General features: G+C 35.3%; 2 protein-coding genes across 2 annotated transcripts; one reads left to right on the top strand and one right to left on the bottom strand.

Annotated features, from left to right (window-relative positions):
- Nucleotides 1–1,151: 1,151 nt before the first annotated feature.
- LOC129962955 (E3 ubiquitin-protein ligase RNF126-B-like) lies at nt 1,152–1,673 on the bottom strand. The gene has a single exon (XM_056076961.1). The coding sequence runs from the start codon at nt 1,671–1,673 to the stop codon at nt 1,152–1,154; it is 522 nt and encodes a 173-aa protein (XP_055932936.1).
- An 18,015-nt stretch (nt 1,674–19,688) lies between these two features.
- Nucleotides 19,689–20,210, top strand: LOC129962887 (E3 ubiquitin-protein ligase RNF126-B-like). The gene has a single exon (XM_056076890.1). It carries the CDS (start codon nt 19,689–19,691, stop codon nt 20,208–20,210), a length of 522 nt encoding a protein of 173 aa, XP_055932865.1.
- Nucleotides 20,211–25,281: the final 5,071 nt, after the last annotated feature.

Genomic DNA, 25,281 nt, shown 5'->3' with positions numbered 1-25,281 from the left:
AGACTCGGGGATGGTAGAGGGTCCAACATCGGACTCGGGGGTAGTAGAGGGTTCAACATCGGACTCGGGGATGGTAGTAGAGGGTCCAACATCAGATTCAGAGACGGTAGAGGGTCCAGCATCAGATTCAGAGATGGTAGAGGGTCCAGCATCGGACTCGGGGGTGGTAGTAGAGGGTCCAGCATCAGAGTTCCTCTTTGAATCTTGTCGAGTTTCTGTTGACAATCTTTTTTGTGGTAAGAGACTCTTTTGTACCTCTAATCGGTACAATTGCAAATCTGTTATAAAATGTTTAATCCAGTCAGTGACAATGATGGCATTTTCACCTGGTTCTTCCACACATATAAGCAGGGGTGATTTTCCAACAGTCGTCACAAATTTCCTCATGCCATATTTATAAGCAAAGCCATCAAATAGACATTTTACAAATAATTGAGCCATTTCCGGGTTTTCTGCAGCGATCAAATTTTGAGCCACTTGAAAGTTGACGACATGGGTGTTGAGGGTCTGAGGAGGGATGGTGAAACCTTTCAAAGGCAATATTTCATGTGCTTGAACTGCTAGGAATTTAAATTGATTTTTGTAACTGCATGGTTTTTTCTTCTTCAACAGCTGTGCAATGTCCAAAAGTCGAAACATCATCTGCCCACTTTCGCTAATGAGTACGGCCACCGGAGGAAGATAGGGAGTTAAAGCGATTTGAAACCACATAATGATATAGTTTTGAAAGACTGCAATATTAGGGTGAAGTTATATTCACTCAAAAGTTGAAAAAAAAAAAAAAAAAAAAAAAAAAAAAAAAAAAAAATGGTGTTTAGATTTGTTATAATTACTTTTACATTATTAACATTAGTTTACAGATATACATATAATTACTTTTACATTAGATTACAGTTTATTTCTTATACTTTTACATTATCCAAAGTTGGTTTATTCAATATTCTAAAATTAACATTACCCCCTCACAAAGCTAGTCTATTCAAATTTTCCCAAAGCTGGTCTATTGCTAAAATTAACTTTAGAATTACAATTTTTGATAAAGTCTCTCTTCAAGGTTGGCACACTCTTGAACCCAAAAAAATGGGAGAGAGCCGATACGACTCGCATCGTATCGACTCTCTCCCATTTTTTTGGAGGCATTCAGAGGACATTCATGAACGATGCCAAGCATACCCGCAGAGGTTCTTTCTACACATTGGACAAGACAAGTTCTCTCTCATCCACATTTCTAAACATTCTCCATGAAAGTTGTGCCCGCATGAAGTTGTTATTTTTCTATGCAGAGGCTCCGTGCATATCGGACAATCTCCGAAACAACTTTCTGGCCCTGGGGAAGAGTAGATGGACTCTATGGTTAGTTCCCCCAATCTGGTCCATTTGTCCATTTCACTCATATGCTTATCGTAATTGCAATAGAGTGTCATGGCAAATTCCATCAGACGGGGGATCCCTTCTGTCTTCCACAAAAACCATTGCAGTCCATCCTTTTTCCGTGCAAACGATTTCAACTCCTCGCTGATGATAGGTACCAACTTCAGATCAATAGTTGGTACCATCTCTTTTGCAAGCTTCACCATCTCTTCCCTGTAGGCCTCACCCACATGAACCTCTGCTGGCTCCGGCAACTGTTCCAGCACTGCTCGCAGCAATTGTGTGTATAAAGAGAGAGACATTTTGCTAGAAATGAAGTGAGACAGTCGCACGAGCTTTTATATATACTGTGAGTTGGCGCATGCTCAGTGTGATCCCTTTTGAATAATATCTGCACAAAGCTCCAAGGCTGGTTCAGTGAGGAATGGGATCCATTTTTATTCTATAAAAATTCTCAATACCTCGTACTACCGCCAGCCAACGATGACATTTCTTTTTGCAATACAGGCACTTTTCAATTTTCTTTCGGCTGTTTAAAATAAAAGTTTGATGCTTTAATTTTAAACTGCCAAAGAATTTTTTGTAGTACCGTTTTGTTTTCAAGTCTGCAAAGAAGAGATGCGTACCATGGGTCTGTGCCAATGTCTTTCTCAAGCGCTTAGGGTGCAGCTTATCGGACGAATGGGAGACATGTCCATCTGTCAAAGTGTATCCCTTTTCATCAATGCATAGAACCATCATAGTCATTTGATGCTTATACTCTTGAGTATGAGCCGGCTTCAGCACTTGGTTGGTCTTAGCAGATGGCTCCGGAATAGGAGAGAGAGGAGGTGGAACGACGAGCATAGGTAGATCCAACAGCATGGTTGATTTCAATGTTAAACTCTTGAAACAAGTAGTGCTGTGATGAAAGTGTCTTCAGAAATATATATACATGAAAAGACAACACACAACAACTAAAAAAAAAAAAAAAAAAAAAAAAAAAAAAAAAAAAAAAAAAATTTTTTTTTTTTTTTTTTTTTTTTTTTTTTTTTTTTTTTACTTTCTTCTTCTTCTTCTTCTTTACACACTAACGTTAAACAAAAATTTTCTTGCCCCGCTGAAGGTACATACTTTAACTGTTTAACATGGCATGTTTAACAGAGACAAAGAGTCATGAATATCATGGATCAATGATGTGGAATGCATTCAATTGGAATTTTTCTAATGAAATTCAGTCCACAAACAGCCACCCATCTCACACAATTCCTTTTACAGGTGGGGCAATCTCCAGCATCATTATTCAATACAATGACCGATATGTCATTGGTTTTGTTTACCAGTCTCCAACGAACTTGGGTCGCCGTATCCGTCACGTATAAGGTTGTTATCTTCATATCGGCCACATGTTGCAATAGCTTCCTCTCAAAATCTGGATCATTTTCTACGACGTAGGAAGTGATACCATTCGTCAGACAATACGATTGGTTCCGGAAGCATAATACTCCCATAGCATGTCGGTGATGGTATTGTTGAATAGATCTCCAAGGAGAAATACGAGTCATTCCTCGCCGACGTCGGCACTGGAAAAATGGTCTTTTTCGCATGGGAGGGACCTTGGTGGACAGCGGCACAGCATTAGGAGATGACATGACCTCAGTGGAAGACGGCACAACATCAGGGGTAACATCGTCCAATTCTCCATCGGAAAGGGTAACAGTCAGAATGAGTTCGTCAGACATGGTTGAGAATAGAGCAGTTAGAACACACTACCAATTTAAAGCCGACAGAAAATATTTTCTTGAAACTATTTCAGAGAACACAGAACAAAGTAAAAAAAAAAAAAAAAAAAAAAAAAAAAAAAAAAAAAAAAACGTGTTTTTTTTTTTTTTTTTTTTTTTTTTTTTTTTTTTTTTTTTTACTTTGTTCTGTGTTCTCTAAAATAGTTTCAAGAAAATATTTTTTCCTATTCATGTTTTAATGTCGTATCCAATAATGGTTATATGAAACAAACGAAATATCTATAGGTAATTAATTGAAATATTTCCATTCTTGGTCCTCTCAAGAGAATATTTATTCCTCGCATCCAATAATGGTTATATGAAACAAACGAAATCGGTATAGAGAATCATTTTCTCCTCGCATCCAATAATGGTTATATGAAACAAACGAAATCGCTATAGGTCTCTTCTCAAGAGATTCATTTTTGTTGTTTTAACTGGTTCTGTCACGTGACTGAACAGTATAAATATCGCTCCAGTCGAAGCGAGAGCTCACTTTGCCTCGTGTACCCTACTGTTACTGATGGCTCTTGAATACTTACAAGCTGTGCGATACGTCGCCCATGTGCATATGTTCAATTTCAACGGTTTAATACATCTCCCGGTGGAGATTGGAATTGCTGAAGTTCTTGAAGACGGACAGATGGAAAGCCAGCGCCAGACCCTGCTCCTGACCATTCATCACAGTAACTACATGACGAGGCAAGACAGGAGAGTCAACCGAGTAGCGAGTGCAAATAGCTCCACGCTGCCGGTTGATTTCCAGGGAGAGATGACAATGGAGGAGGCGCATCGACGGGTCCGGCAATTTGTGGGCCAGGAACTGGTGGCTGTCAAGGGAGAGGAGGCCAAGAAATATTTTAAGTGTATTGGCCTCCCAAGAGTCATAGAAATAAAAACACAGATTGCCGGAGACTGCCCTAAGGTGAGAGAGCTAAAGTCCACCACTGGTGAGAACCACCACTTTGCACATTTGATCCTCGGGCGGTGCAGCAGAGTAATTGCAGTGGGATACGCTGAATTTTTGGAATCGAGAAGAAAAGAGGAAAGAAAATTAGCCTGCGACGACTGGAGTAAAGCCTGCGACGACTGGATGAAAGACCCGGGAGAGTACATTCCCCCACCTGTGCCGGCATCTACTTCTCCACCCGTGCTGGTATTTGTACTTAAATATTAGATTTAATAAATTTGTTTGATGTGTAAACCCATGTGTCGTTATTTATTCCAAAAAAATGGGAGAGAGTCGATACGATTTGAGTCGTATCGGCTCTCTCCCATTTTTTTGGATTGAAGAGTATGCCAACCTTGAAGAGAGACTTTATCAGAAATTGGAATAATCCTCATTTATTTTTAGGTCGAAAATATTTTCATGCTTGGAGAATAATTTTTGTCATTGTTTTCTATATTTTAAAAAAAACTAGATTTCCAAATTTTTTAATATGATGTTATCTTTCTATATTTTTATAAAAAAAACTAGGTCAAGGTCATTTAAATATTTAAACGATTTTTTTACATTTCAAAAGATTTGGATACTATTTCCAAATCTTTTGCTATGCAAAAAAACCTTTTCATTTCCCCAATTTAAATACATTCTTTTTATATTTTTAAAAAAAAAACTAGGTCAAGGTCATTTAAATATTTAAACGGTTTTTTCACATTTCAAAAGATTTGGATACTACTTCCAAATCTTTTGCTATGTAAAGAAACCTTTTCATTCTCCAATTTAAATACTCAAAGATCCACCAACGCATTTCCCCAAAACATATCAAAGACCCCCTAAAAGATATAAAAATGTTTCACCCCAAAAGATATAACAAATGTTTCACCCCCCAAAAGACATGCAAATGTTTCACCCCCAAAAGATATAAAACGAATTTCCCCCCTAAATATATAAAAATGTTTCACCCCCAAAAGACATAAAGATGTTTCACCCCCAAAAGACATAAAACGCATTTCCCCCCAAAAATACTTAAAGACCCCCAAAAGACATAAAAATATTTCACCCCCAAAAGACATAAAACGCATTTCCCCCCAAAAATACTTAAAGACCCCCAAAAGACATAAAAATATTTCACCCCCAAAAGACATAAAAATATTTCACCCCCAAAAGATATAAAAATATTTCACACCCAAAAGGCATAAAGATGTTTCACCCCCAAAAGACATAAACGCATTTCCCCCCAAAAGACATAAAGATGTTTCACCCCCAAAAATACTCAAAGACCCCCAAAAGACATACAAATGTTTCACCCCCAAAAGATATAAAGACCCCCAAAAAACATAAAAATATTTCACCCCCAAAAAAGCATAAAAATATTTCACCCCCAAAAAGCATAAAGATGTTTCACCCCCAAAAAGCATAAAGATGTTTCACCCCCAAAAGACATAAAAATATTTAACTCCCCCAAAAAACACAAAGATTCGCAAAAAGCAAAGTAAATATCACATACATTACAAAATAACCATTTCAATCTATATAAATTTGATTAACAATATAAATAAAATTTTATTTTTATGTTACTATGCCCACCCTCCCTCCACGCATAGTAACATTACCTTTTTTTATTTTATAACCATGAATAACCTTTTTTTCATTTATAACCATGAATAACCTGATTAACAATATAAATAAAATTTTATTTTTATGTTACTATGCCCACCCTCCCTCCACGCATAGTAACATTACCTTTTTTTTATTTTATAACCATGAATAACCTTTTTTTCATTTATAACCATGCATAACCTTTTACCTTTTGTAACCATGAATAACTTTTTTTGCATGCATAACCTTTTACCTTTTATAACCATGAATAACCTTTTTTTTCATTTATAACCTTTCATGTTACTATGCCCACCCTCCTTGCATAGTAACATTACCTTTTTTACTCCATGACCTTTTTTTACTCCAAAACACTTTTACCTCCATGTCCAAAACATATTAATCTAATTGGCTTAGTTGCATTTAATTTGCTTAGTTGAATTTGATTCTTTGTTTTAGTAATTACATTTTTCTTTAACATTTAGAATTGCTTTGGGACATGCGAAAGTAAACAATCTTTAACCTAAACTTACAACTACATATACATTTATTTATTTATATGATAGTTATACTGAAACACCAATTTGATATTTTTATTGATACACATTCATAATTATTTAATTGGATATGTTTATTAAAATAAATTTCCCTTAGACCTTTGATTAGAACATGCAAAGCAGACACTAGAACATACAAAGCAGACATGCAAAGCGGACATGCAAAGCGGACATGCAAAGCAGCCATGCATCTTAAATCTAAACTTACAACTAGATATTTAAACAGATATAAAAAAAATATTTAATGTCATGTCATTAAAATTTACTTAAACTAATATAAAAAATATTTAAAATGAGATTATCTAAACGTACAACTAGATATTTAAACTGATATTATTTACTTAAAAATTGTTTAAACTAACAACTAGATATTGAAGCCGATAAATGGAATCATTTAAACTTACAACTAGATATAAAAAATATTTAAATTGAGAGCCATTCAATTTAATTTGCTTAAACTCATCTAAAACTAAAATATGATCTAATTAAACTGGCTCCACTAAATAGAAAAAAATATTTAAAAGGATGAGAGGAAATATATCCTAAATGATTTGCTTATCACTTGATGAAGGTAAAATTTAAAGTTAATTTCATTTATTTAAATTTATCACCTGATGAAGGTAAAATTTAAAGTTAATTTCATTTATTTAAATTTATCACCTGATGAAGGGAAAATTTAAAGTTAATTTCATTAAGGGCAGAATTTTATTTTCAGAAACCTGTGAATCCACTGGGGTTCCCTCCATGGATGATCGTAATCATACATTCACCGAACCGAGGCTCGATGGGAGGTAAGGCCAATGTGGATTCGACTGCATACACAGCCAATCATCTATAGAGCGAGCGGTTGCTGAGCTATCATATCAGCCGGACAACGTCATCTACTATAGGAACCTCAGTCATATAATACTGAGGGGGTCTCATCAATAAAATTCTGTAAACAGCATGTTCTTTTTTTTTTCAGAAACCTGTGAATCCACTGGGGTTCCCTCCATGGATGATCGTAATCATACATTCACCGAACCGAGGCTCGATGGGAGGTAAGGCCAATTGTGGATTCGACTGCATACACAGCCAATCATCTATAGAGCGAGCGGTTGCTGAGCTATCATATCAGCCGGACAACGTCATCTACTATAGGAACCTCAGTCATATAATACTGAGGGGGTCTCGTCAATAAAAAGAAAATGCCGCTGGGAAAGGACAAAAGTCTACTCTAACCAGCGGGGAAAGCTCATTGAGCCAAAATCCCGTCAGTGCATAGCAAGTACCTAGTTTTTATTCTCTCTCGAAAATATTTTTCAATACTCCCACTGACACACAAACACTAAAAAAAAAAAAAAAAAAAAAAAAAAAAAAAAAAAAAAAAACGTTTTTTTTTTTTTTTTTTTTTTTTTTTTTTTTTTTTTTTTTTTTTTTTTAAGTGTTAGTAGTGTTGACAAGAAACACACAAAGAGTTTTTGGAAACAAACTTTGTTTATTCATACACATCATTCTATTTCAATTACATTGTTCTGTGTCGACGCCTCTTCTCTCCAAATTTATGATTCAACAGTCTCTTTACCTTGACTTTTTCCTTTTCCAATTGCTTCTTTCGAGCTTCCATCATATCTATTTCCACCTGAAGGTAGTTTCTTCTATGACGGAGCACCCTCTTTTCCCAAATGCGGGTCTCTTTCCATCCTCGGGGGTAGGAAGGCATCTCATAAAAATGGGCCAGAAGGAAGAGTCTCCAACAATCGGTGGCGTGTTCGATCGTGTATTCATGCTCTCCAAAGCAGAACGGGCATCGATTCTCCACACCGTGCACCTGATGAACGTGGTGCAGGTAGAAATCCTTAAAAAACATGAGTTGCTGACACCGGGAACACATCACGGGCGTCCAATCGTATTGAGTGTTGTACGAATCCATGTCTTCCAGCAAAGTGAAGAGTACAGCGACTCGGGCCGGCCTTTTATACTCTCCCGAAACTATTTTCTAAACCGGTTCCAAGCATGAAAATATTTTCATGACATAAAAATTATTTCATTCATTACGTCCAAGCATGAAGATTATCGTAAAGATTATTTCATGAATCGCGTCCAAGAATGAAGATTATCGTAAAGATTATTTCATTAATTATGTCCATATTTTTATTAATTATGAATTCACATAACCATTATTGGATTCTTTTTGCTCTTAAAATGTTTCTTTACCCAAAATTTATGCTACACATCACATGTAAATTTTGTACCTGTGCAAATAATGACATTTTCCTGCAGAGATTCTTCATTTACCTTTTCATCTTTCACAGAATTCATAGCGATGCGACATTCACACTCAAACGGCTGACTGGTATTCAGCATAATTAAATCTTCACATGCAATTTTGGACAAGGGACAATAATCCCAATGAAGTCCACGGTTCAAGACGTTATTCACCAACGTTTTCTCACGTAAAAAGTAACGCGTGGGATGTGAAAGATGAAACTTGCAACTGCAATCTTTCTTGTCTGGATAAACACAGGAGGATAAATGCCACCCACAGTCAGATATCAAACAGGGGTTGACTCCACAACCCAATTGGGTGGATCTTATATCAAACTCCAATACTTTTGAAAGGGTGTTTAACCGATACCACAACTGGTATTTGTCAGCCTGGGACATGTCACGAATGGCATCGTGAACGGTTTTGTCAGCATTATCTATAAAATTCTCGACATTCATGGCTGTTTATCTCTTTGTTAAACATGCCATGTTAAAAGTAAAAGTATGTACCCTCAGCGGGGCAAGAAAATTTTTGTTTCACGTTAGTGTAAAGAAGAAGAAGAAGAGAAAGTAAAAAAAAAAAAAAAAAAAAAAAAAAAAAAAAAAAAAAAAAAAAAAAAAAACGTTTTTTTTTTTTTTTTTTTTTTTTTTTTTTTTTTTTTTTTTTTTTTTTTTTTTTACTCTCTTCTTCTTCTTCTTCTTTACACTAACAAGAAAGAAAAATTTTCTTACCCCGCTGAGGGTACATACTTTTAATGTTTAACATTATGGACGATTTATTACAATTACTTGAACCTTTGCCTAAACCTGAGCCAAGTATAACCATTGATACCATTGACAACTGGTTGCAGAGCGTCAGTTTTGTAGATCAGCAGAAGAAACGCCGACAAAAGAAACGGAAACATGGTAGTTTATTTTCTCAGGCTTTGGCTGCTCGGGCCAAGCCGCCAGAATTCTTTTCACAAGCCAATCTCATCCATCATCAACTCATTTCCGATTATCTATCTCGTCTAGCTGAAAATTATCGGGTACTCCACGCATTAAGCAACATCAATCCAATTTAGAATTTCATCAGAAATCCGTCACGCACACATTCCATATTGTCAGATCAGAAGTGGAGGCATCAATCCAATTTCATCAGAAATCCGTCACGCACACATTCCATATTGTCACTGAGAGTCAGATTTGTTCTCAATTTCTCACATTCCTTTTGCAATTCCTCGTAAGCCTCTTTCAAGTCCAAGTTTTCCTTTTTGCATTCCAAATATGCAATTTCAGACTTTAAACACTTTATCCTATGTTCCATTTCCAGTTCTTGCTGTAAATCACTATCGACATATCGGTTCTTTTGCAAAAACTGTTCCTTGCAGTAGATGGCATGGATGGTGTTGTACGATCTCTTTCCCATACAATACGGGCATCGTTGGATATGTAATCCGTGCACGCGATAAACGTGATGCGTATAAAAGTCTTTAAACCACATGAGTTTGTCACAAGTTGGACACGTTACGGGCAAGTAATCGTCAGACATGATGAGTAACAGTATGTGCTGTAGAACGTTCACTAATAGTTTGTAAAAGTGAAACTGAAAAGACAAGTACAAGAGTAAAGTTAAGAAGAGAAAGAGAAGAGTAGAAAAAAAAAAAAAAAAAAAAAAAAAAAAAAAAAAAAAAAACTTTTTTTTTTTTTTTTTTTTTTTTTTTTTTTTTTTTTACTTCTTCTTCTTCTTCTTTACACTAACGTGAATCAAAAATTTCTTGCCGCGCTGAGGGTACATACTTTTACTTTTAACATTGCATAATTTAACATGACCACTTTCAGACAAACATTCTCCTTCTGAAGATGTTTGCTGGTGGCATAACAACCGTTTCATCTCCAAAATAATGCTTCTCACATTCCTTTTCCAATTTCTCGGGCAACGTGTAATCCTTGCAACCGTTTTGGGTCATGAACCCAAATGGGATTGTCAGAAGTTGGATAGTTACAGGTTATCAATTGAAGAATGGAATCAAAAATATTATGCAAAATATTATGCAAATACAAAGACAAAACGATAACAAATTTTGTTATCGTTTACAGGTTATCAATTGAAGAATGGAATCAAAAATATTATGCAAATACAAAGACAAAACGATAACAAAATTTGTTATCGTCATCTGCACAAGAGACACGGTCCATATTCAACGAGTGCTACTCAAAGAATGAATGGTGTGAACATGTGCCCTATCTGACTGAATTTGCTATGGAACTGTATTTCCTAATACAATCGACATATATGCCAGATGGACGCATGAACTAGATTAGGGGAATTAGCATATTTAAAGGATGCATTAGGGGGGAAAGTGATATTAATTATTTTGTTCAGATATTTTTTCCTGCTCTTTGCATAATATTTTGCATAATATTTTTGATTCCATTCTTCAATTGATAACCTGTAACTATCCAACTTCTGACAATCCCATTTGGGTTCATGACCCAAAACGGTTGCAAGGATTACACGTTGCCCGAGAAATTGGAAAAGGAATGTGAGAAGCATTATTTTGGAGATGAAACGGTTGTTATGCCACCAGCAAACATCTTCAGAAGGAGAATGTTTGTCTGAAAGTGGTCATGTTAAATTATGCAATGTTAAAAGTAAAAGTATGTACCCTCAGCGCGGCAAGAAATTTTTGATTCACGTTAGTGTAAAGAAGAAGAAGAAGAAGTAAAAAAAAAAAAAAAAAAAAAAAAAAAAAAAAAAAAGTTTTTTTTTTTTTTTTTTTTTTTTTTTTTTTTTTTTCTACTCTTCTCTTTCTCTTCTTAACTTTACTCTTGTACTTGTCTTTTCAGTTTCACTTTTACAAACTATTAGTGAACGTTCTACAGCACATACTGTTACTCATCATGTCTGACGATTACTTGCCCGTAACGTGTCCAACTTGTGACAAACTCATGTGGTTTAAAGACTTTTATACGCATCACGTTTATCGCGTGCACGGATTACATATCCAACGATGCCCGTATTGTATGGGAAAGAGATCGTACAACACCATCCATGCCATCTACTGCAAGGAACAGTTTTTGCAAAAGAACCGATATGTCGATAGTGATTTACAGCAAGAACTGGAAATGGAACATAGGATAAAGTGTTTAAAGTCTGAAATTGCATATTTGGAATGCAAAAAGGAAAACTTGGACTTGAAAGAGGCTTACGAGGAATTGCAAAAGGAATGTGAGAAATTGAGAACAAATCTGACTCTCAGTGACAATATGGAATGTGTGCGTGACGGATTTCTGATGAAATTGGATTGATGCCTCCACTTCTGATCTGACAATATGGAATGTGTGCGTGACGGATTTCTGATGAAATTCTAAATTGGATTGATGTTGCTTAATGCGTGGAGTACCCGATAATTTTCAGCTAGACGAGATAGATAATCGGAAATGAGTTGATGATGGATGAGATTGGCTTGTGAAAAGAATTCTGGCGGCTTGGCCCGAGCAGCCAAAGCCTGAGAAAATAAACTACCATGTTTCCGTTTCTTTTGTCGGCGTTTCTTCTGCTGATCTACAAAACTGACGCTCTGCAACCAGTTGTCAATGGTATCAATGGTTATACTTGGCTCAGGTTTAGGCAAAGGTTCAAGTAATTGTAATAAATCGTCCATAATGTTAAACATTAAAAGTATGTACCCTCAGCGGGGTAAGAAAATTTTTCTTTCTTGTTAGTGTAAAGAAGAAGAAGAAGAAGAGAGTAAAAAAAAAAAAAAAAAAAAAAAAAAAAAAAAAAAAAAAAAAAAAAAAAACGTTGTTTTTTTTTTTTTTTTTTTTTTTTTTTTTTTTTTTTTTTTTTTTTTTTTTTTTTTACTTTCTCTTCTTCTTCTTCTTTACACTAACGTGAAACAAAAATTTTCTTGCCCCGCTGAGGGTACATACTTTTACTTTTAACATGGCATGTTTAACAAAGAGATAAACAGCCATGAATGTCGAGAATTTTATAGATAATGCTGACAAAACCGTTCACGATGCCATTCGTGACATGTCCCAGGCTGACAAATACCAGTTGTGGTATCGGTTAAACACCCTTTCAAAAGTATTGGAGTTTGATATAAGATCCACCCAATTGGGTTGTGGAGTCAACCCCTGTTTGATATCTGACTGTGGGTGGCATTTATCCTCCTGTGTTTATCCAGACAAGAAAGATTGCAGTTGCAAGTTTCATCTTTCACATCCCACGCGTTACTTTTTACGTGAGAAAACGTTGGTGAATAACGTCTTGAACCGTGGACTTCATTGGGATTATTGTCCCTTGTCCAAAATTGCATGTGAAGATTTAATTATGCTGAATACCAGTCAGCCGTTTGAGTGTGAATGTCGCATCGCTATGAATTCTGTGAAAGATGAAAAGGTAAATGAAGAATCTCTGCAGGAAAATGTCATTATTTGCACAGGTACAAAATTTACATGTGATGTGTAGCATAAATTTTGGGTAAAGAAACATTTTAAGAGCAAAAAGAATCCAATAATGGTTATGTGAATTCATAATTAATAAAAATATGGACATAATTAATGAAATAATCTTTACGATAATCTTCATTCTTGGACGCGATTCATGAAATAATCTTTACGATAATCTTCATGCTTGGACGTAATGAATGAAATAATTTTTATGTCATGAAAATATTTTCATGCTTGGAACCGGTTTAGAAAATAGTTTCGGGAGAGTATAAAAGGCCGGCCCGAGTCGCTGTACTCTTCACTTTGCTGGAAGACATGGATTCGTACAACACTCAATACGATTGGACGCCCGTGATGTGTTCCCGGTGTCAGCAACTCATGTTTTTTAAGGATTTCTACCTGCACCACGTTCATCAGGTGCACGGTGTGGAGAATCGATGCCCGTTCTGCTTTGGAGAGCATGAATACACGATCGAACACGCCACCGATTGTTGGAGACTCTTCCTTCTGGCCCATTTTTATGAGATGCCTTCCTACCCCCGAGGATGGAAAGAGACCCGCATTTGGGAAAAGAGGGTGCTCCGTCATAGAAGAAACTACCTTCAGGTGGAAATAGATATGATGGAAGCTCGAAAGAAGCAATTGGAAAAGGAAAAAGTCAAGGTAAAGAGACTGTTGAATCATAAATTTGGAGAGAAGAGGCGTCGACACAGAACAATGTAATTGAAATAGAATGATGTGTATGAATAAACAAAGTTTGTTTCCAAAAACTCTTTGTGTGTTTCTTGTCAACACTAATAACACTTAAAAAAAAAAAAAAAAAAAAAAAAAAAAAAAAAAAAAACGTTTTTTTTTTTTTTTTTTTTTTTTTTTTTTTTTTTAGTGTTTGTGTGTCAGTGGGAGTATTGAAAAATATTTTCGAGAGAGAATAAAAACTAGGTACTTGCTATGCACTGACGGGATTTTGGCTCAATGAGCTTTCCCCGCTGGTTAGAGTAGACTTTTGTCCTTTCCCAGCGGCATTTTCTTTTTATTGACGAGACCCCCTCAGTATTATATGACTGAGGTTCCTATAGTAGATGACGTTGTCCGGCTGATATGATAGCTCAGCAACCGCTCGCTCTATAGATGATTGGCTGTGTATGCAGTCGAATCCACAATTGGCCTTACCTCCCATCGAGCCTCGGTTCGGTGAATGTATGATTACGATCATCCATGGAGGGAACCCCAGTGGATTCACAGGTTTCTGAAAAAAAAAAGAACATGCTGTTTACAGAATTTTATTGATGAGACCCCCTCAGTATTATATGACTGAGGTTCCTATAGTAGATGACGTTGTCCGGCTGATATGATAGCTCAGCAACCGCTCGCTCTATAGATGATTGGCTGTGTATGCAGTCGAATCCACATTGGCCTTACCTCCCATCGAGCCTCGGTTCGGTGAATGTATGATTACGATCATCCATGGAGGGAACCCCAGTGGATTCACAGGTTTCTGAAAATAAAATTCTGCCCTTAATGAAATTAACTTTAAATTTTCCCTTCATCAGGTGATAAATTTAAATAAATGAAATTAACTTTAAATTTTACCTTCATCAGGTGATAAATTTAAATAAATGAAATTAACTTTAAATTTTACCTTCATCAAGTGATAAGCAAATCATTTAGGATATATTTCCTCTCATCCTTTTAAATATTTTTTTCTATTTAGTGGAGCCAGTTTAATTAGATCATATTTTAGTTTTAGATGAGTTTAAGCAAATTAAATTGAATGGCTCTCAATTTAAATATTTTTTTATATCTAGTTGTAAGTTTAAATGATTCCATTTATCGGCTTCAATATCTAGTTGTTAGTTTAAACAATTTTTAAGTAAATAATATCAGTTTAAATATCTAGTTGTACGTTTAGATAATCTCATTTTAAATATTTTTTATATTAGTTTAAGTAAATTTTAATGACATGACATTAAATATTTTTTTTATATCTGTTTAAATATCTAGTTGTAAGTTTAGATTTAAGATGCATGGCTGCTTTGCATGTCCGCTTTGCATGTCCGCTTTGCATGTCCGCTTTGCATGTCTGCTTTGTATGTTCTAGTGTCGGCTTTGCATGTTCTAATCAAAGGTCTAAGGGAAATTTATTTTAATAAACATATCCAATTAAATAATTATGAATTTGTATCAATAAAAATATCAAATTGGTGTTTCAGTATAACTGTCATATAAATAAATAAATGTATATGTAGTTGTAAGTTTAGGTTAAAGATTGTTTACTTTCGCATGTCCCAAAGCAATTCTAAATGTTAAAGAAAAATGTAATTACTAAAACAAAGAATCAAATTCAACTAAGCAAATTAAATGCAACTAAGCCAATTAGATTAATATGTTTTGGACATGGAGGTAAAAGTGTTTTGGAGTAAAAAAAGGTCATGGAGTAAAAAAGGTAATGTTACTATGCAAGGAGGGTGGGCATAGTAACATGAAAGGTTATAAATGAAAAAAAAGGTTATTCATGGTTATAAAAGGTAAAAGGTTATGCATGCAAAAAAAGTTATTCATGGTTACAAAAGGTAAAAGGTTATGCATGGTTATAAATGAAAAAAAGGTTATTCATGGTTATAAAATAAAAAAAAGGTAATGTTACTATGCGTGGAGGGAGGGTGGGCATAGTAACATAAAAATAAAATTTTATTTATATTGTTAATCAGGTTATTCATGGTTATAAATGAAAAAAAGGTTATTCATGGTTATAAAATAAAAAAAGGTAATGTTACTATGCGTGGAGGGAGGGTGGGCATAGTAACATAAAAATAAAATTTTATTTATATTGTTAATCAAATTTATATAGATTGAAATGGTTATTTTGTAATGTATGTGATATTTACTTTGCTTTTTGCGAATCTTTGTGTTTTTTGGGGGAGTTAAATATTTTTATGTCTTTTGGGGGTGAAACATCTTTATGCTTTTTGGGGGTGAAACATCTTTATGCTTTTTGGGGGTGAAATATTTTTATGCTTTTTTGGGGGTGAAATATTTTTATGTTTTTTGGGGGTCTTTATATCTTTTGGGGGTGAAACATTTGTATGTCTTTTGGGGGTCTTTGAGTATTTTTGGGGGTGAAACATCTTTATGTCTTTTGGGGGGAAATGCGTTTATGTCTTTTGGGGGTGAAACATCTTTATGCCTTTTGGGTGTGAAATATTTTTATATCTTTTGGGGGTGAAATATTTTTATGTCTTTTGGGGGTGAAATATTTTTATGTCTTTTGGGGGTCTTTAAGTATTTTTGGGGGGAAATGCGTTTTATGTCTTTTGGGGGTGAAATATTTTTATGTCTTTTGGGGGTCTTTAAGTATTTTTGGGGGGAAATGCGTTTTATGTCTTTTGGGGGTGAAACATCTTTATGTCTTTTGGGGGTGAAACATTTTTATATATTTAGGGGGGAAATTCGTTTTATATCTTTTGGGGGTGAAACATTTGCATGTCTTTTGGGGGGTGAAACATTTGTTATATCTTTTGGGGTGAAACATTTTTATATCTTTTAGGGGGTCTTTGATATGTTTTGGGGAAATGCGTTGGTGGATCTTTGAGTATTTAAATTGGAGAATGAAAAGGTTTCTTTACATAGCAAAAGATTTGGAAGTAGTATCCAAATCTTTTGAAATGTGAAAAAACCGTTTAAATATTTAAATGACCTTGACCTAGTTTTTTTTTTAAAAATATAAAAAGAATGTATTTAAATTGGGGAAATGAAAAGGTTTTTTTGCATAGCAAAAGATTTGGAAATAGTATCCAAATCTTTTGAAATGTAAAAAAATCGTTTAAATATTTAAATGACCTTGACCTAGTTTTTTTTATAAAAATATAGAAAGATAACATCATATTAAAAAATTTGGAAATCTAGTTTTTTTTAAAATATAGAAAACAATGACAAAAATTATTCTCCAAGCATGAAAATATTTTCGACCTAAAAATAAATGAGGATTATTCCAATTTCTGATAAAGTCTCTCTTCAAGGTTGGCATACTCTTCAATCCAAAAAAATGGGAGAGAGCCGATACGACTCAAATCGTATCGACTCTCTCCCATTTTTTTGGAATAAATAACGACACATGGGTTTACACATCAAACAAATTTATTAAATCTAATATTTAAGTACAAATACCAGCACGGGTGGAGAAGTAGATGCCGGCACAGGTGGGGGAATGTACTCTCCCGGGTCTTTCATCCAGTCGTCGCAGGCTTTACTCCAGTCGTCGCAGGCTAATTTTCTTTCCTCTTTTCTTCTCGATTCCAAAAATTCAGCGTATCCCACTGCAATTACTCTGCTGCACCGCCCGAGGATCAAATGTGCAAAGTGGTGGTTCTCACCAGTGGTGGACTTTAGCTCTCTCACCTTAGGGCAGTCTCCGGCAATCTGTGTTTTTATTTCTATGACTCTTGGGAGGCCAATACACTTAAAATATTTCTTGGCCTCCTCTCCCTTGACAGCCACCAGTTCCTGGCCCACAAATTGCCGGACCCGTCGATGCGCCTCCTCCATTGTCATCTCTCCCTGGAAATCAACCGGCAGCGTGGAGCTATTTGCACTCGCTACTCGGTTGACTCTCCTGTCTTGCCTCGTCATGTAGTTACTGTGATGAATGGTCAGGAGCAGGGTCTGGCGCTGGCTTTCCATCTGTCCGTCTTCAAGAACTTCAGCAATTCCAATCTCCACCGGGAGATGTATTAAACCGTTGAAATTGAACATATGCACATGGGCGACGTATCGCACAGCTTGTAAGTATTCAAGAGCCATCAGTAACAGTAGGGTACACGAGGCAAAGTGAGCTCTCGCTTCGACTGGAGCGATATTTATACTGTTCAGTCACGTGACAGAACCAGTTAAAACAACAAAAATGAATCTCTTGAGAAGAGACCTATAGCGATTTCGTTTGTTTCATATAACCATTATTGGATGCGAGGAGAAAATGATTCTCTATACCGATTTCGTTTGTTTCATATAACCATTATTGGATGCGAGGAATAAATATTCTCTTGAGAGGACCAAGAATGGAAATATTTCAATTAATTACCTATAGATATTTCGTTTGTTTCATATAACCATTATTGGATACGACATTAAAACATGAATAGGAAAAAATATTTTCTTGAAACTATTTTAGAGAACACAGAACAAAGTAAAAAAAAAAAAAAAAAAAAAAAAAAAAAAAAAAAAAAAACACGTTTTTTTTTTTTTTTTTTTTTTTTTTTTTTTTTTTTTTTTTTTTTTTTTTACTTTGTTCTGTGTTCTCTGAAATAGTTTCAAGAAAATATTTTCTGTCGGCTTTAAATTGGTAGTGTGTTCTAACTGCTCTATTCTCAACCATGTCTGACGAACTCATTCTGACTGTTACCCTTTCCGATGGAGAATTGGACGATGTTACCCCTGATGTTGTGCCGTCTTCCACTGAGGTCATGTCATCTCCTAATGCTGTGCCGCTGTCCACCAAGGTCCCTCCCATGCGAAAAAGACCATTTTTCCAGTGCCGACGTCGGCGAGGAATGACTCGTATTTCTCCTTGGAGATCTATTCAACAATACCATCACCGACATGCTATGGGAGTATTATGCTTCCGGAACCAATCGTATTGTCTGACGAATGGTATCACTTCCTACGTCGTAGAAAATGATCCAGATTTTGAGAGGAAGCTATTGCAACATGTGGCCGATATGAAGATAACAACCTTATACGTGACGGATACGGCGACCCAAGTTCGTTGGAGACTGGTAAACAAAACCAATGACATATCGGTCATTGTATTGAATAATGATGCTGGAGATTGCCCCACCTGTAAAAGGAATTGTGTGAGATGGGTGGCTGTTTGTGGACTGAATTTCATTAGAAAAATTCCAATTGAATGCATTCCACATCATTGATCCATGATATTCATGACTCTTTGTCTCTGTTAAACATGCCATGTTAAACAGTTAAAGTATGTACCTTCAGCGGGGCAAGAAAATTTTTGTTTAACGTTAGTGTGTAAAGAAGAAGAAGAAGAAGAAAGTAAAAAAAAAAAAAAAAAAAAAAAAAAAAAAAAAAAAAATTTTTTTTTTTTTTTTTTTTTTTTTTTTTTTTTTTTAGTTGTTGTGTGTTGTCTTTTCATGTATATATATTTCTGAAGACACTTTCATCACAGCACTACTTGTTTCAAGAGTTTAACATTGAAATCAACCATGCTGTTGGATCTACCTATGCTCGTCGTTCCACCTCCTCTCTCTCCTATTCCGGAGCCATCTGCTAAGACCAACCAAGTGCTGAAGCCGGCTCATACTCAAGAGTATAAGCATCAAATGACTATGATGGTTCTATGCATTGATGAAAAGGGATACACTTTGACAGATGGACATGTCTCCCATTCGTCCGATAAGCTGCACCCTAAGCGCTTGAGAAAGACATTGGCACAGACCCATGGTACGCATCTCTTCTTTGCAGACTTGAAAACAAAACGGTACTACAAAAAATTCTTTGGCAGTTTAAAATTAAAGCATCAAACTTTTATTTTAAACAGCCGAAAGAAAATTGAAAAGTGCCTGTATTGCAAAAAGAAATGTCATCGTTGGCTGGCGGTAGTACGAGGTATTGAGAATTTTTATAGAATAAAAATGGATCCCATTCCTCACTGAACCAGCCTTGGAGCTTTGTGCAGATATTATTCAAAAGGGATCACACTGAGCATGCGCCAACTCACAGTATATATAAAAGCTCGTGCGACTGTCTCACTTCATTTCTAGCAAAATGTCTCTCTCTTTATACACACAATTGCTGCGAGCAGTGCTGGAACAGTTGCCGGAGCCAGCAGAGGTTCATGTGGGTGAGGCCTACAGGGAAGAGATGGTGAAGCTTGCAAAAGAGATGGTACCAACTATTGATCTGAAGTTGGTACCTATCATCAGCGAGGAGTTGAAATCGTTTGCACGGAAAAAGGATGGACTGCAATGGTTTTTGTGGAAGACAGAAGGGATCCCCCGTCTGATGGAATTTGCCATGACACTCTATTGCAATTACGATAAGCATATGAGTGAAATGGACAAATGGACCAGATTGGGGGAACTAACCATAGAGTCCATCTACTCTTCCCCAGGGCCAGAAAGTTGTTTCGGAGATTGTCCGATATGCACGGAGCCTCTGCATAGAAAAATAACAACTTCATGCGGGCACAACTTTCATGGAGAATGTTTAGAAATGTGGATGAGAGAGAACTTGTCTTGTCCAATGTGTAGAAAGAACCTCTGCGGGTATGCTTGGCATCGTTCATGAATGTCCTCTGAATGCCTCCAAAAAAATGGGAGAGAGTCGATACGATGCGAGTCGTATCGGCTCTCTCCCATTTTTTTGGGTTCAAGAGTGTGCCAACCTTGAAGAGAGACTTTATCAAAAATTGTAATTCTAAAGTTAATTTTAGCAATAGACCAGCTTTGGGAAAATTTGAATAGACTAGCTTTGTGAGGGGGTAATGTTAATTTTAGAATATTGAATAAACCAACTTTGGATAATGTAAAAGTATAAGAAATAAACTGTAATCTAATGTAAAAGTAATTATATGTATATCTGTAAACTAATGTTAATAATGTAAAAGTAATTATAACAAATCTAAACACCATTTTTTTTTTTTTTTTTTTTTTTTTTTTTTTTTTTTTCAACTTTTGAGTGAATATAACTTCACCCTAATATTGCAGTCTTTCAAAACTATATCATTATGTGGTTTCAAATCGCTTTAACTCCCTATCTTCCTCCGGTGGCCGTACTCATTAGCGAAAGTGGGCAGATGATGTTTCGACTTTTGGACATTGCACAGCTGTTGAAGAAGAAAAAACCATGCAGTTACAAAAATCAATTTAAATTCCTAGCAGTTCAAGCACATGAAATATTGCCTTTGAAAGGTTTCACCATCCCTCCTCAGACCCTCAACACCCATGTCGTCAACTTTCAAGTGGCTCAAAATTTGATCGCTGCAGAAAACCCGGAAATGGCTCAATTATTTGTAAAATGTCTATTTGATGGCTTTGCTTATAAATATGGCATGAGGAAATTTGTGACGACTGTTGGAAAATCACCCCTGCTTATATGTGTGGAAGAACCAGGTGAAAATGCCATCATTGTCACTGACTGGATTAAACATTTTATAACAGATTTGCAATTGTACCGATTAGAGGTACAAAAGAGTCTCTTACCACAAAAAAGATTGTCAACAGAAACTCGACAAGATTCAAAGAGGAACTCTGATGCTGGACCCTCTACTACCACCCCCGAGTCCGATGCTGGACCCTCTACCATCTCTGAATCTGATGCTGGACCCTCTACCGTCTCTGAATCTGATGTTGGACCCTCTACTACCATCCCCGAGTCCGATGTTGAACCCTCTACTACCCCCGAGTCCGATGTTGGACCCTCTACCATCCCCGAGTCTGATGCTGCACCCACTACTACCCACGAGTCTGATGTTGGATCCTCTACCACCCACGAGTCTCCTCCAATGATACAATTTTGCAAATTTCGAACATTTCCTGAACCTGGAGATTTAATCGTGAAATGCCATAATCCTCCAAAACGTGTTTGGTTTGTCCTTGGCGACTGTGATACCATGTACTGGGTAGGAAACCGGTTATAACTGGTTATAACTTCCGGGTAGGTTGAGTATAAAAAGGGATGCACGCCAAGCAGTCGGTACCAGTCATCAGCTTAGCAGTCAGCATGGACGTGTTTCCCGCAACAAAATCGTCAGCCTTGGTGTCCGTAGCCCATCCTGGAAAATGGGAACCCTTCGAGAGCCTCATGGTGCAAGATAGAGTGGAGGCGTTCATATCATATATGGATCTGAGCACTCTGAGGATATTTCAACATCCGATACCTGACTGGACGAAGAAAGGACTGTACGTCGACAATTTCAAGCGGGCCGTGCTAGAGTCCAAAAAAGTGAACTTTTTTGAGCCCCGGAAAGTGAGCTGGAAAAAAACAACAATGAAGCTAAAGAGGAACCCCATCAATGCAAAAAAGACTTCAGATCAACGCCTGGGGTTCAAAATGGACAATATAATGCTGGTAAAACAACATTTCTCGTTTGGATTAAGAAATGTGGCACAGGCGGAAGGCCACGTATACCAGACGTCCGATGCGCCCATCATGATTTACCACTTGCCTGCCAAGAGCCTTCAGTGCAAGGCAAAACCCTGCATAACACGGAGAAGTTTCTGTGAAATTGACCAGTTTCTGTACGACAGGTATGTACTCAAACCAAACTCTACATACGTCGTGCCTCCTGGAACAATGTACCTCATCCTAACGGTACAAAAAACTTTGTTTGCTGTCGACATTATGGAGTGGGATCTGGTGAAACATTACCAGAGCTTTAAAACACACAAGGAGTTTACACTCCAAGTGTATAATCTACCACCTCCAACACCTGCCCACGAGTGTGAACCGCCAAATAAGAAACTCAAAACCACCTTTGTGGAGCCTGCACCTGTGCATCAAACCTTTGTGGAGCCTGCACCTGTGCATCAAACCTTTGTGGAGCCTGCACCTGTGCCCGAGACCTTTGTGGAGCCTGCACCTGTGCATCAAACCTTTGTGGAGCCTGCACCTGTGCCCGAAATGGACTTTAGTTTAGAAAGAGAGGAGATAAACAATTTCTTGGAGATATTTGGGAGGGACTTGTTCAACGACTCTCCAGCAGCAGTATTGCCTCCTTCTCACGACTCTCCAGCAGCAGTATTGTCTCCTTCTCACGACTCTCCAGCAGCAGTATTGTCTCCTTCTCACGACTCTCCAGCAGCAGTATTGTCTCCTTCTCACGACTCTCCAGCAGCAGTATTAAATCCTCAGGATAATTTTTGGAATTTTAATATAAGTAATCAATGCATATTACCTCCTCCTACAATATTACTTCCTCCGGATAATGAGGAGGAAGGCCAACTTTTAAATTTGACTATAAAAAAGAAAGATGTGTATTGTGTGCCAATAAGAACTAGCATTTTTAACGAAGAAAACAATTGTCCATTAAATTTGAAAAGACTTTGTCCCCTATAAAAAAAAACTTGTATATTTGTTTAAATGTAAATAAAATTTATTTATTTATTTATTTGAATGGCTTTGTTTTTTTTCCAAAAAAAATAACCCTAGGAACTCTTCTTCGGAAGGGTTCCTAGGGTTATTTTTTTTGGGTTCTCTAAATGACCAATCTTGGACAAGGGCAATTTGAAACATTTCATTTTAAATTATTTAAATGGTTAGTTTCTAATATATATAATTGCTCTATTTGTTTTAATGTAAATAAAATTTATTTATTTCTTTGAATGGCTTCCAAAAAATAACCCTAGGATATAATACCATTCTTTTAAAAAGTCATCATTATTGGACAATTTGAAACATTTCATTTAAAAAATGTAACTCATGTTTAAGAATATAATACTAAATAACTCTAGGAATTCTTATCATTATTGGATAAGGGCAATTTGAAACATTTCATTTAATGTTTAAGAATATAATACCAAATAACCCTAGGAACTCTTATCATTATTGGACAAGGACATTTCATTTAAAAAATGTAACTCGTGTTTAAGAATATTATACAATTCTTTTAAAAAGTCATCATTATTGGACAAGGACATTTCATTTAAAAAATGTAACTCGTGTTTAAGAATATTATACAATTCTTTTAAAAAGTCATCATTATTGGACAAAGACATTTCATTTAAAAAATGTAATTCATGTTTAAGAATATAATACCATTCTTTTAAAAAGTCATCATTATTTATTATAACTCATCTTTATTAAAAATAATGGCTTAAATCAACTCAAAATATTAAAAATAATGGCTTAATGTATTACAACTCATCTTTATTAAATAAATTATTTATTGTAACCCACACCATTCTTTCAAGTCATTTAAATTATTTATCAAACCACATCTTTATTAAATTATTTATTATAACCCAAAAATTGTCGTTTTCCATTTTTGAAAAATTTTTCATACTGTTACGGTGCTCATATATTTTTTCGAGCGACTGTATAACATCTTTGGTAATTTATCTCTGTAATAAACATAACACGTTTAGTTATTTATTGCTGAATTTATAGGTATACATAGGTATTAGTCAGTTTGATTAATTAATAACCAATTACTGTGATAAATCATTTAATCACTTTTACTGTTATTAATAAATAATTGATTTATCCTATAAACCATTCATACAAATTCTTAAAAAGATTAATTCCAAATTAACTGAAACTTGAGGAATTTTTATAACAAAAACCTGATTTTTTTTCACTCCTCAACTTTTCTAACATTATCAGGATAAACATTATTCACTTAGTGCTGTTTCATTGCCAACATCAGACAAAATTATATGCAAATTCTTAGCTAAAACTGATTTACTTGATTTTAGAGAATGTTGAACTTTTAAATAATAATGTGAACTAAATCTATATGAAAAAAGTGTAATATATTTTGTAACAATACTATTAGATGCTAAGCATTATGGAGAAATTCAGTTTTAGAGATATTGTTTTCTTTTTATGGTAGTGTTAGCAGTAATTGTTGTTATGAGAAATGTTATTATTATGTGATAAATATAATAATAACATTCCTCATACTTGAAGCAAGTTTTGTATTTTAATTTTTGTTAAATGCATCTAGCAATTCTTGCAGCTGTTTGTGCTTTTTTTATATGCCTTTCACAATTGTTTATCTAAAAACATTTAAAATATTCTCGATAAAGAATGTCAAAAACACTTTTGATTTTATTAATTAAATATCTTGTTGCCGAAACTAAGGCAATGCCATGTGTTGTATTGCCTCAATGATAATTTTGGATTATAAAGGTGCAAATGGTTAAACTATAAACTAATATTATTTAAAAATTAGTCTCTTTATTTCATGGTTAGTGTTTTACAAGACCTATAATATTAATTTCTTTGGAACATTATTTTGCTCTGTTTAATTTACTGTTAATGTTTTAACAAAATTTAAGTATTGTTATTTTATTTCAGTGTGATAAAAAAAAAAGCAAAAGTGCAGGTGTGTACTTAAAATTTGTATAGATTTTTATTCAACTTTTACTAATTAATAAATGAAATCTTAGTGAGATTTAATTTATGCATTCAATTACAAATTCTGTTTTAACTGAAGAAGTGCATTTTTCATTACAATAAAAGAATTTATAATTACAAAAGCCTATTAATACACTTGCACTATTTGAAAACTAAAAATGGTAACTTTAATTTTTTACGTATGGTAAATGTAAAAAAGAATGGAAAGATTTCTCATTAAAGTATAAAATGAGCTATACTTTACAATGTGTAAATATAAAAAGTGTTTTATTTGAAAGGA

Source organism: Argiope bruennichi, chromosome 1, assembly GCF_947563725.1.
Source record: "Argiope bruennichi chromosome 1, qqArgBrue1.1, whole genome shotgun sequence".
In the NCBI taxonomy this organism is placed as follows: Eukaryota; Metazoa; Arthropoda; class Arachnida; order Araneae; family Araneidae; genus Argiope; species Argiope bruennichi.
The sequence above is the reverse complement of the archived record's forward strand: the minus strand, read 5'-3'. Positions and strand labels throughout refer to the sequence as shown.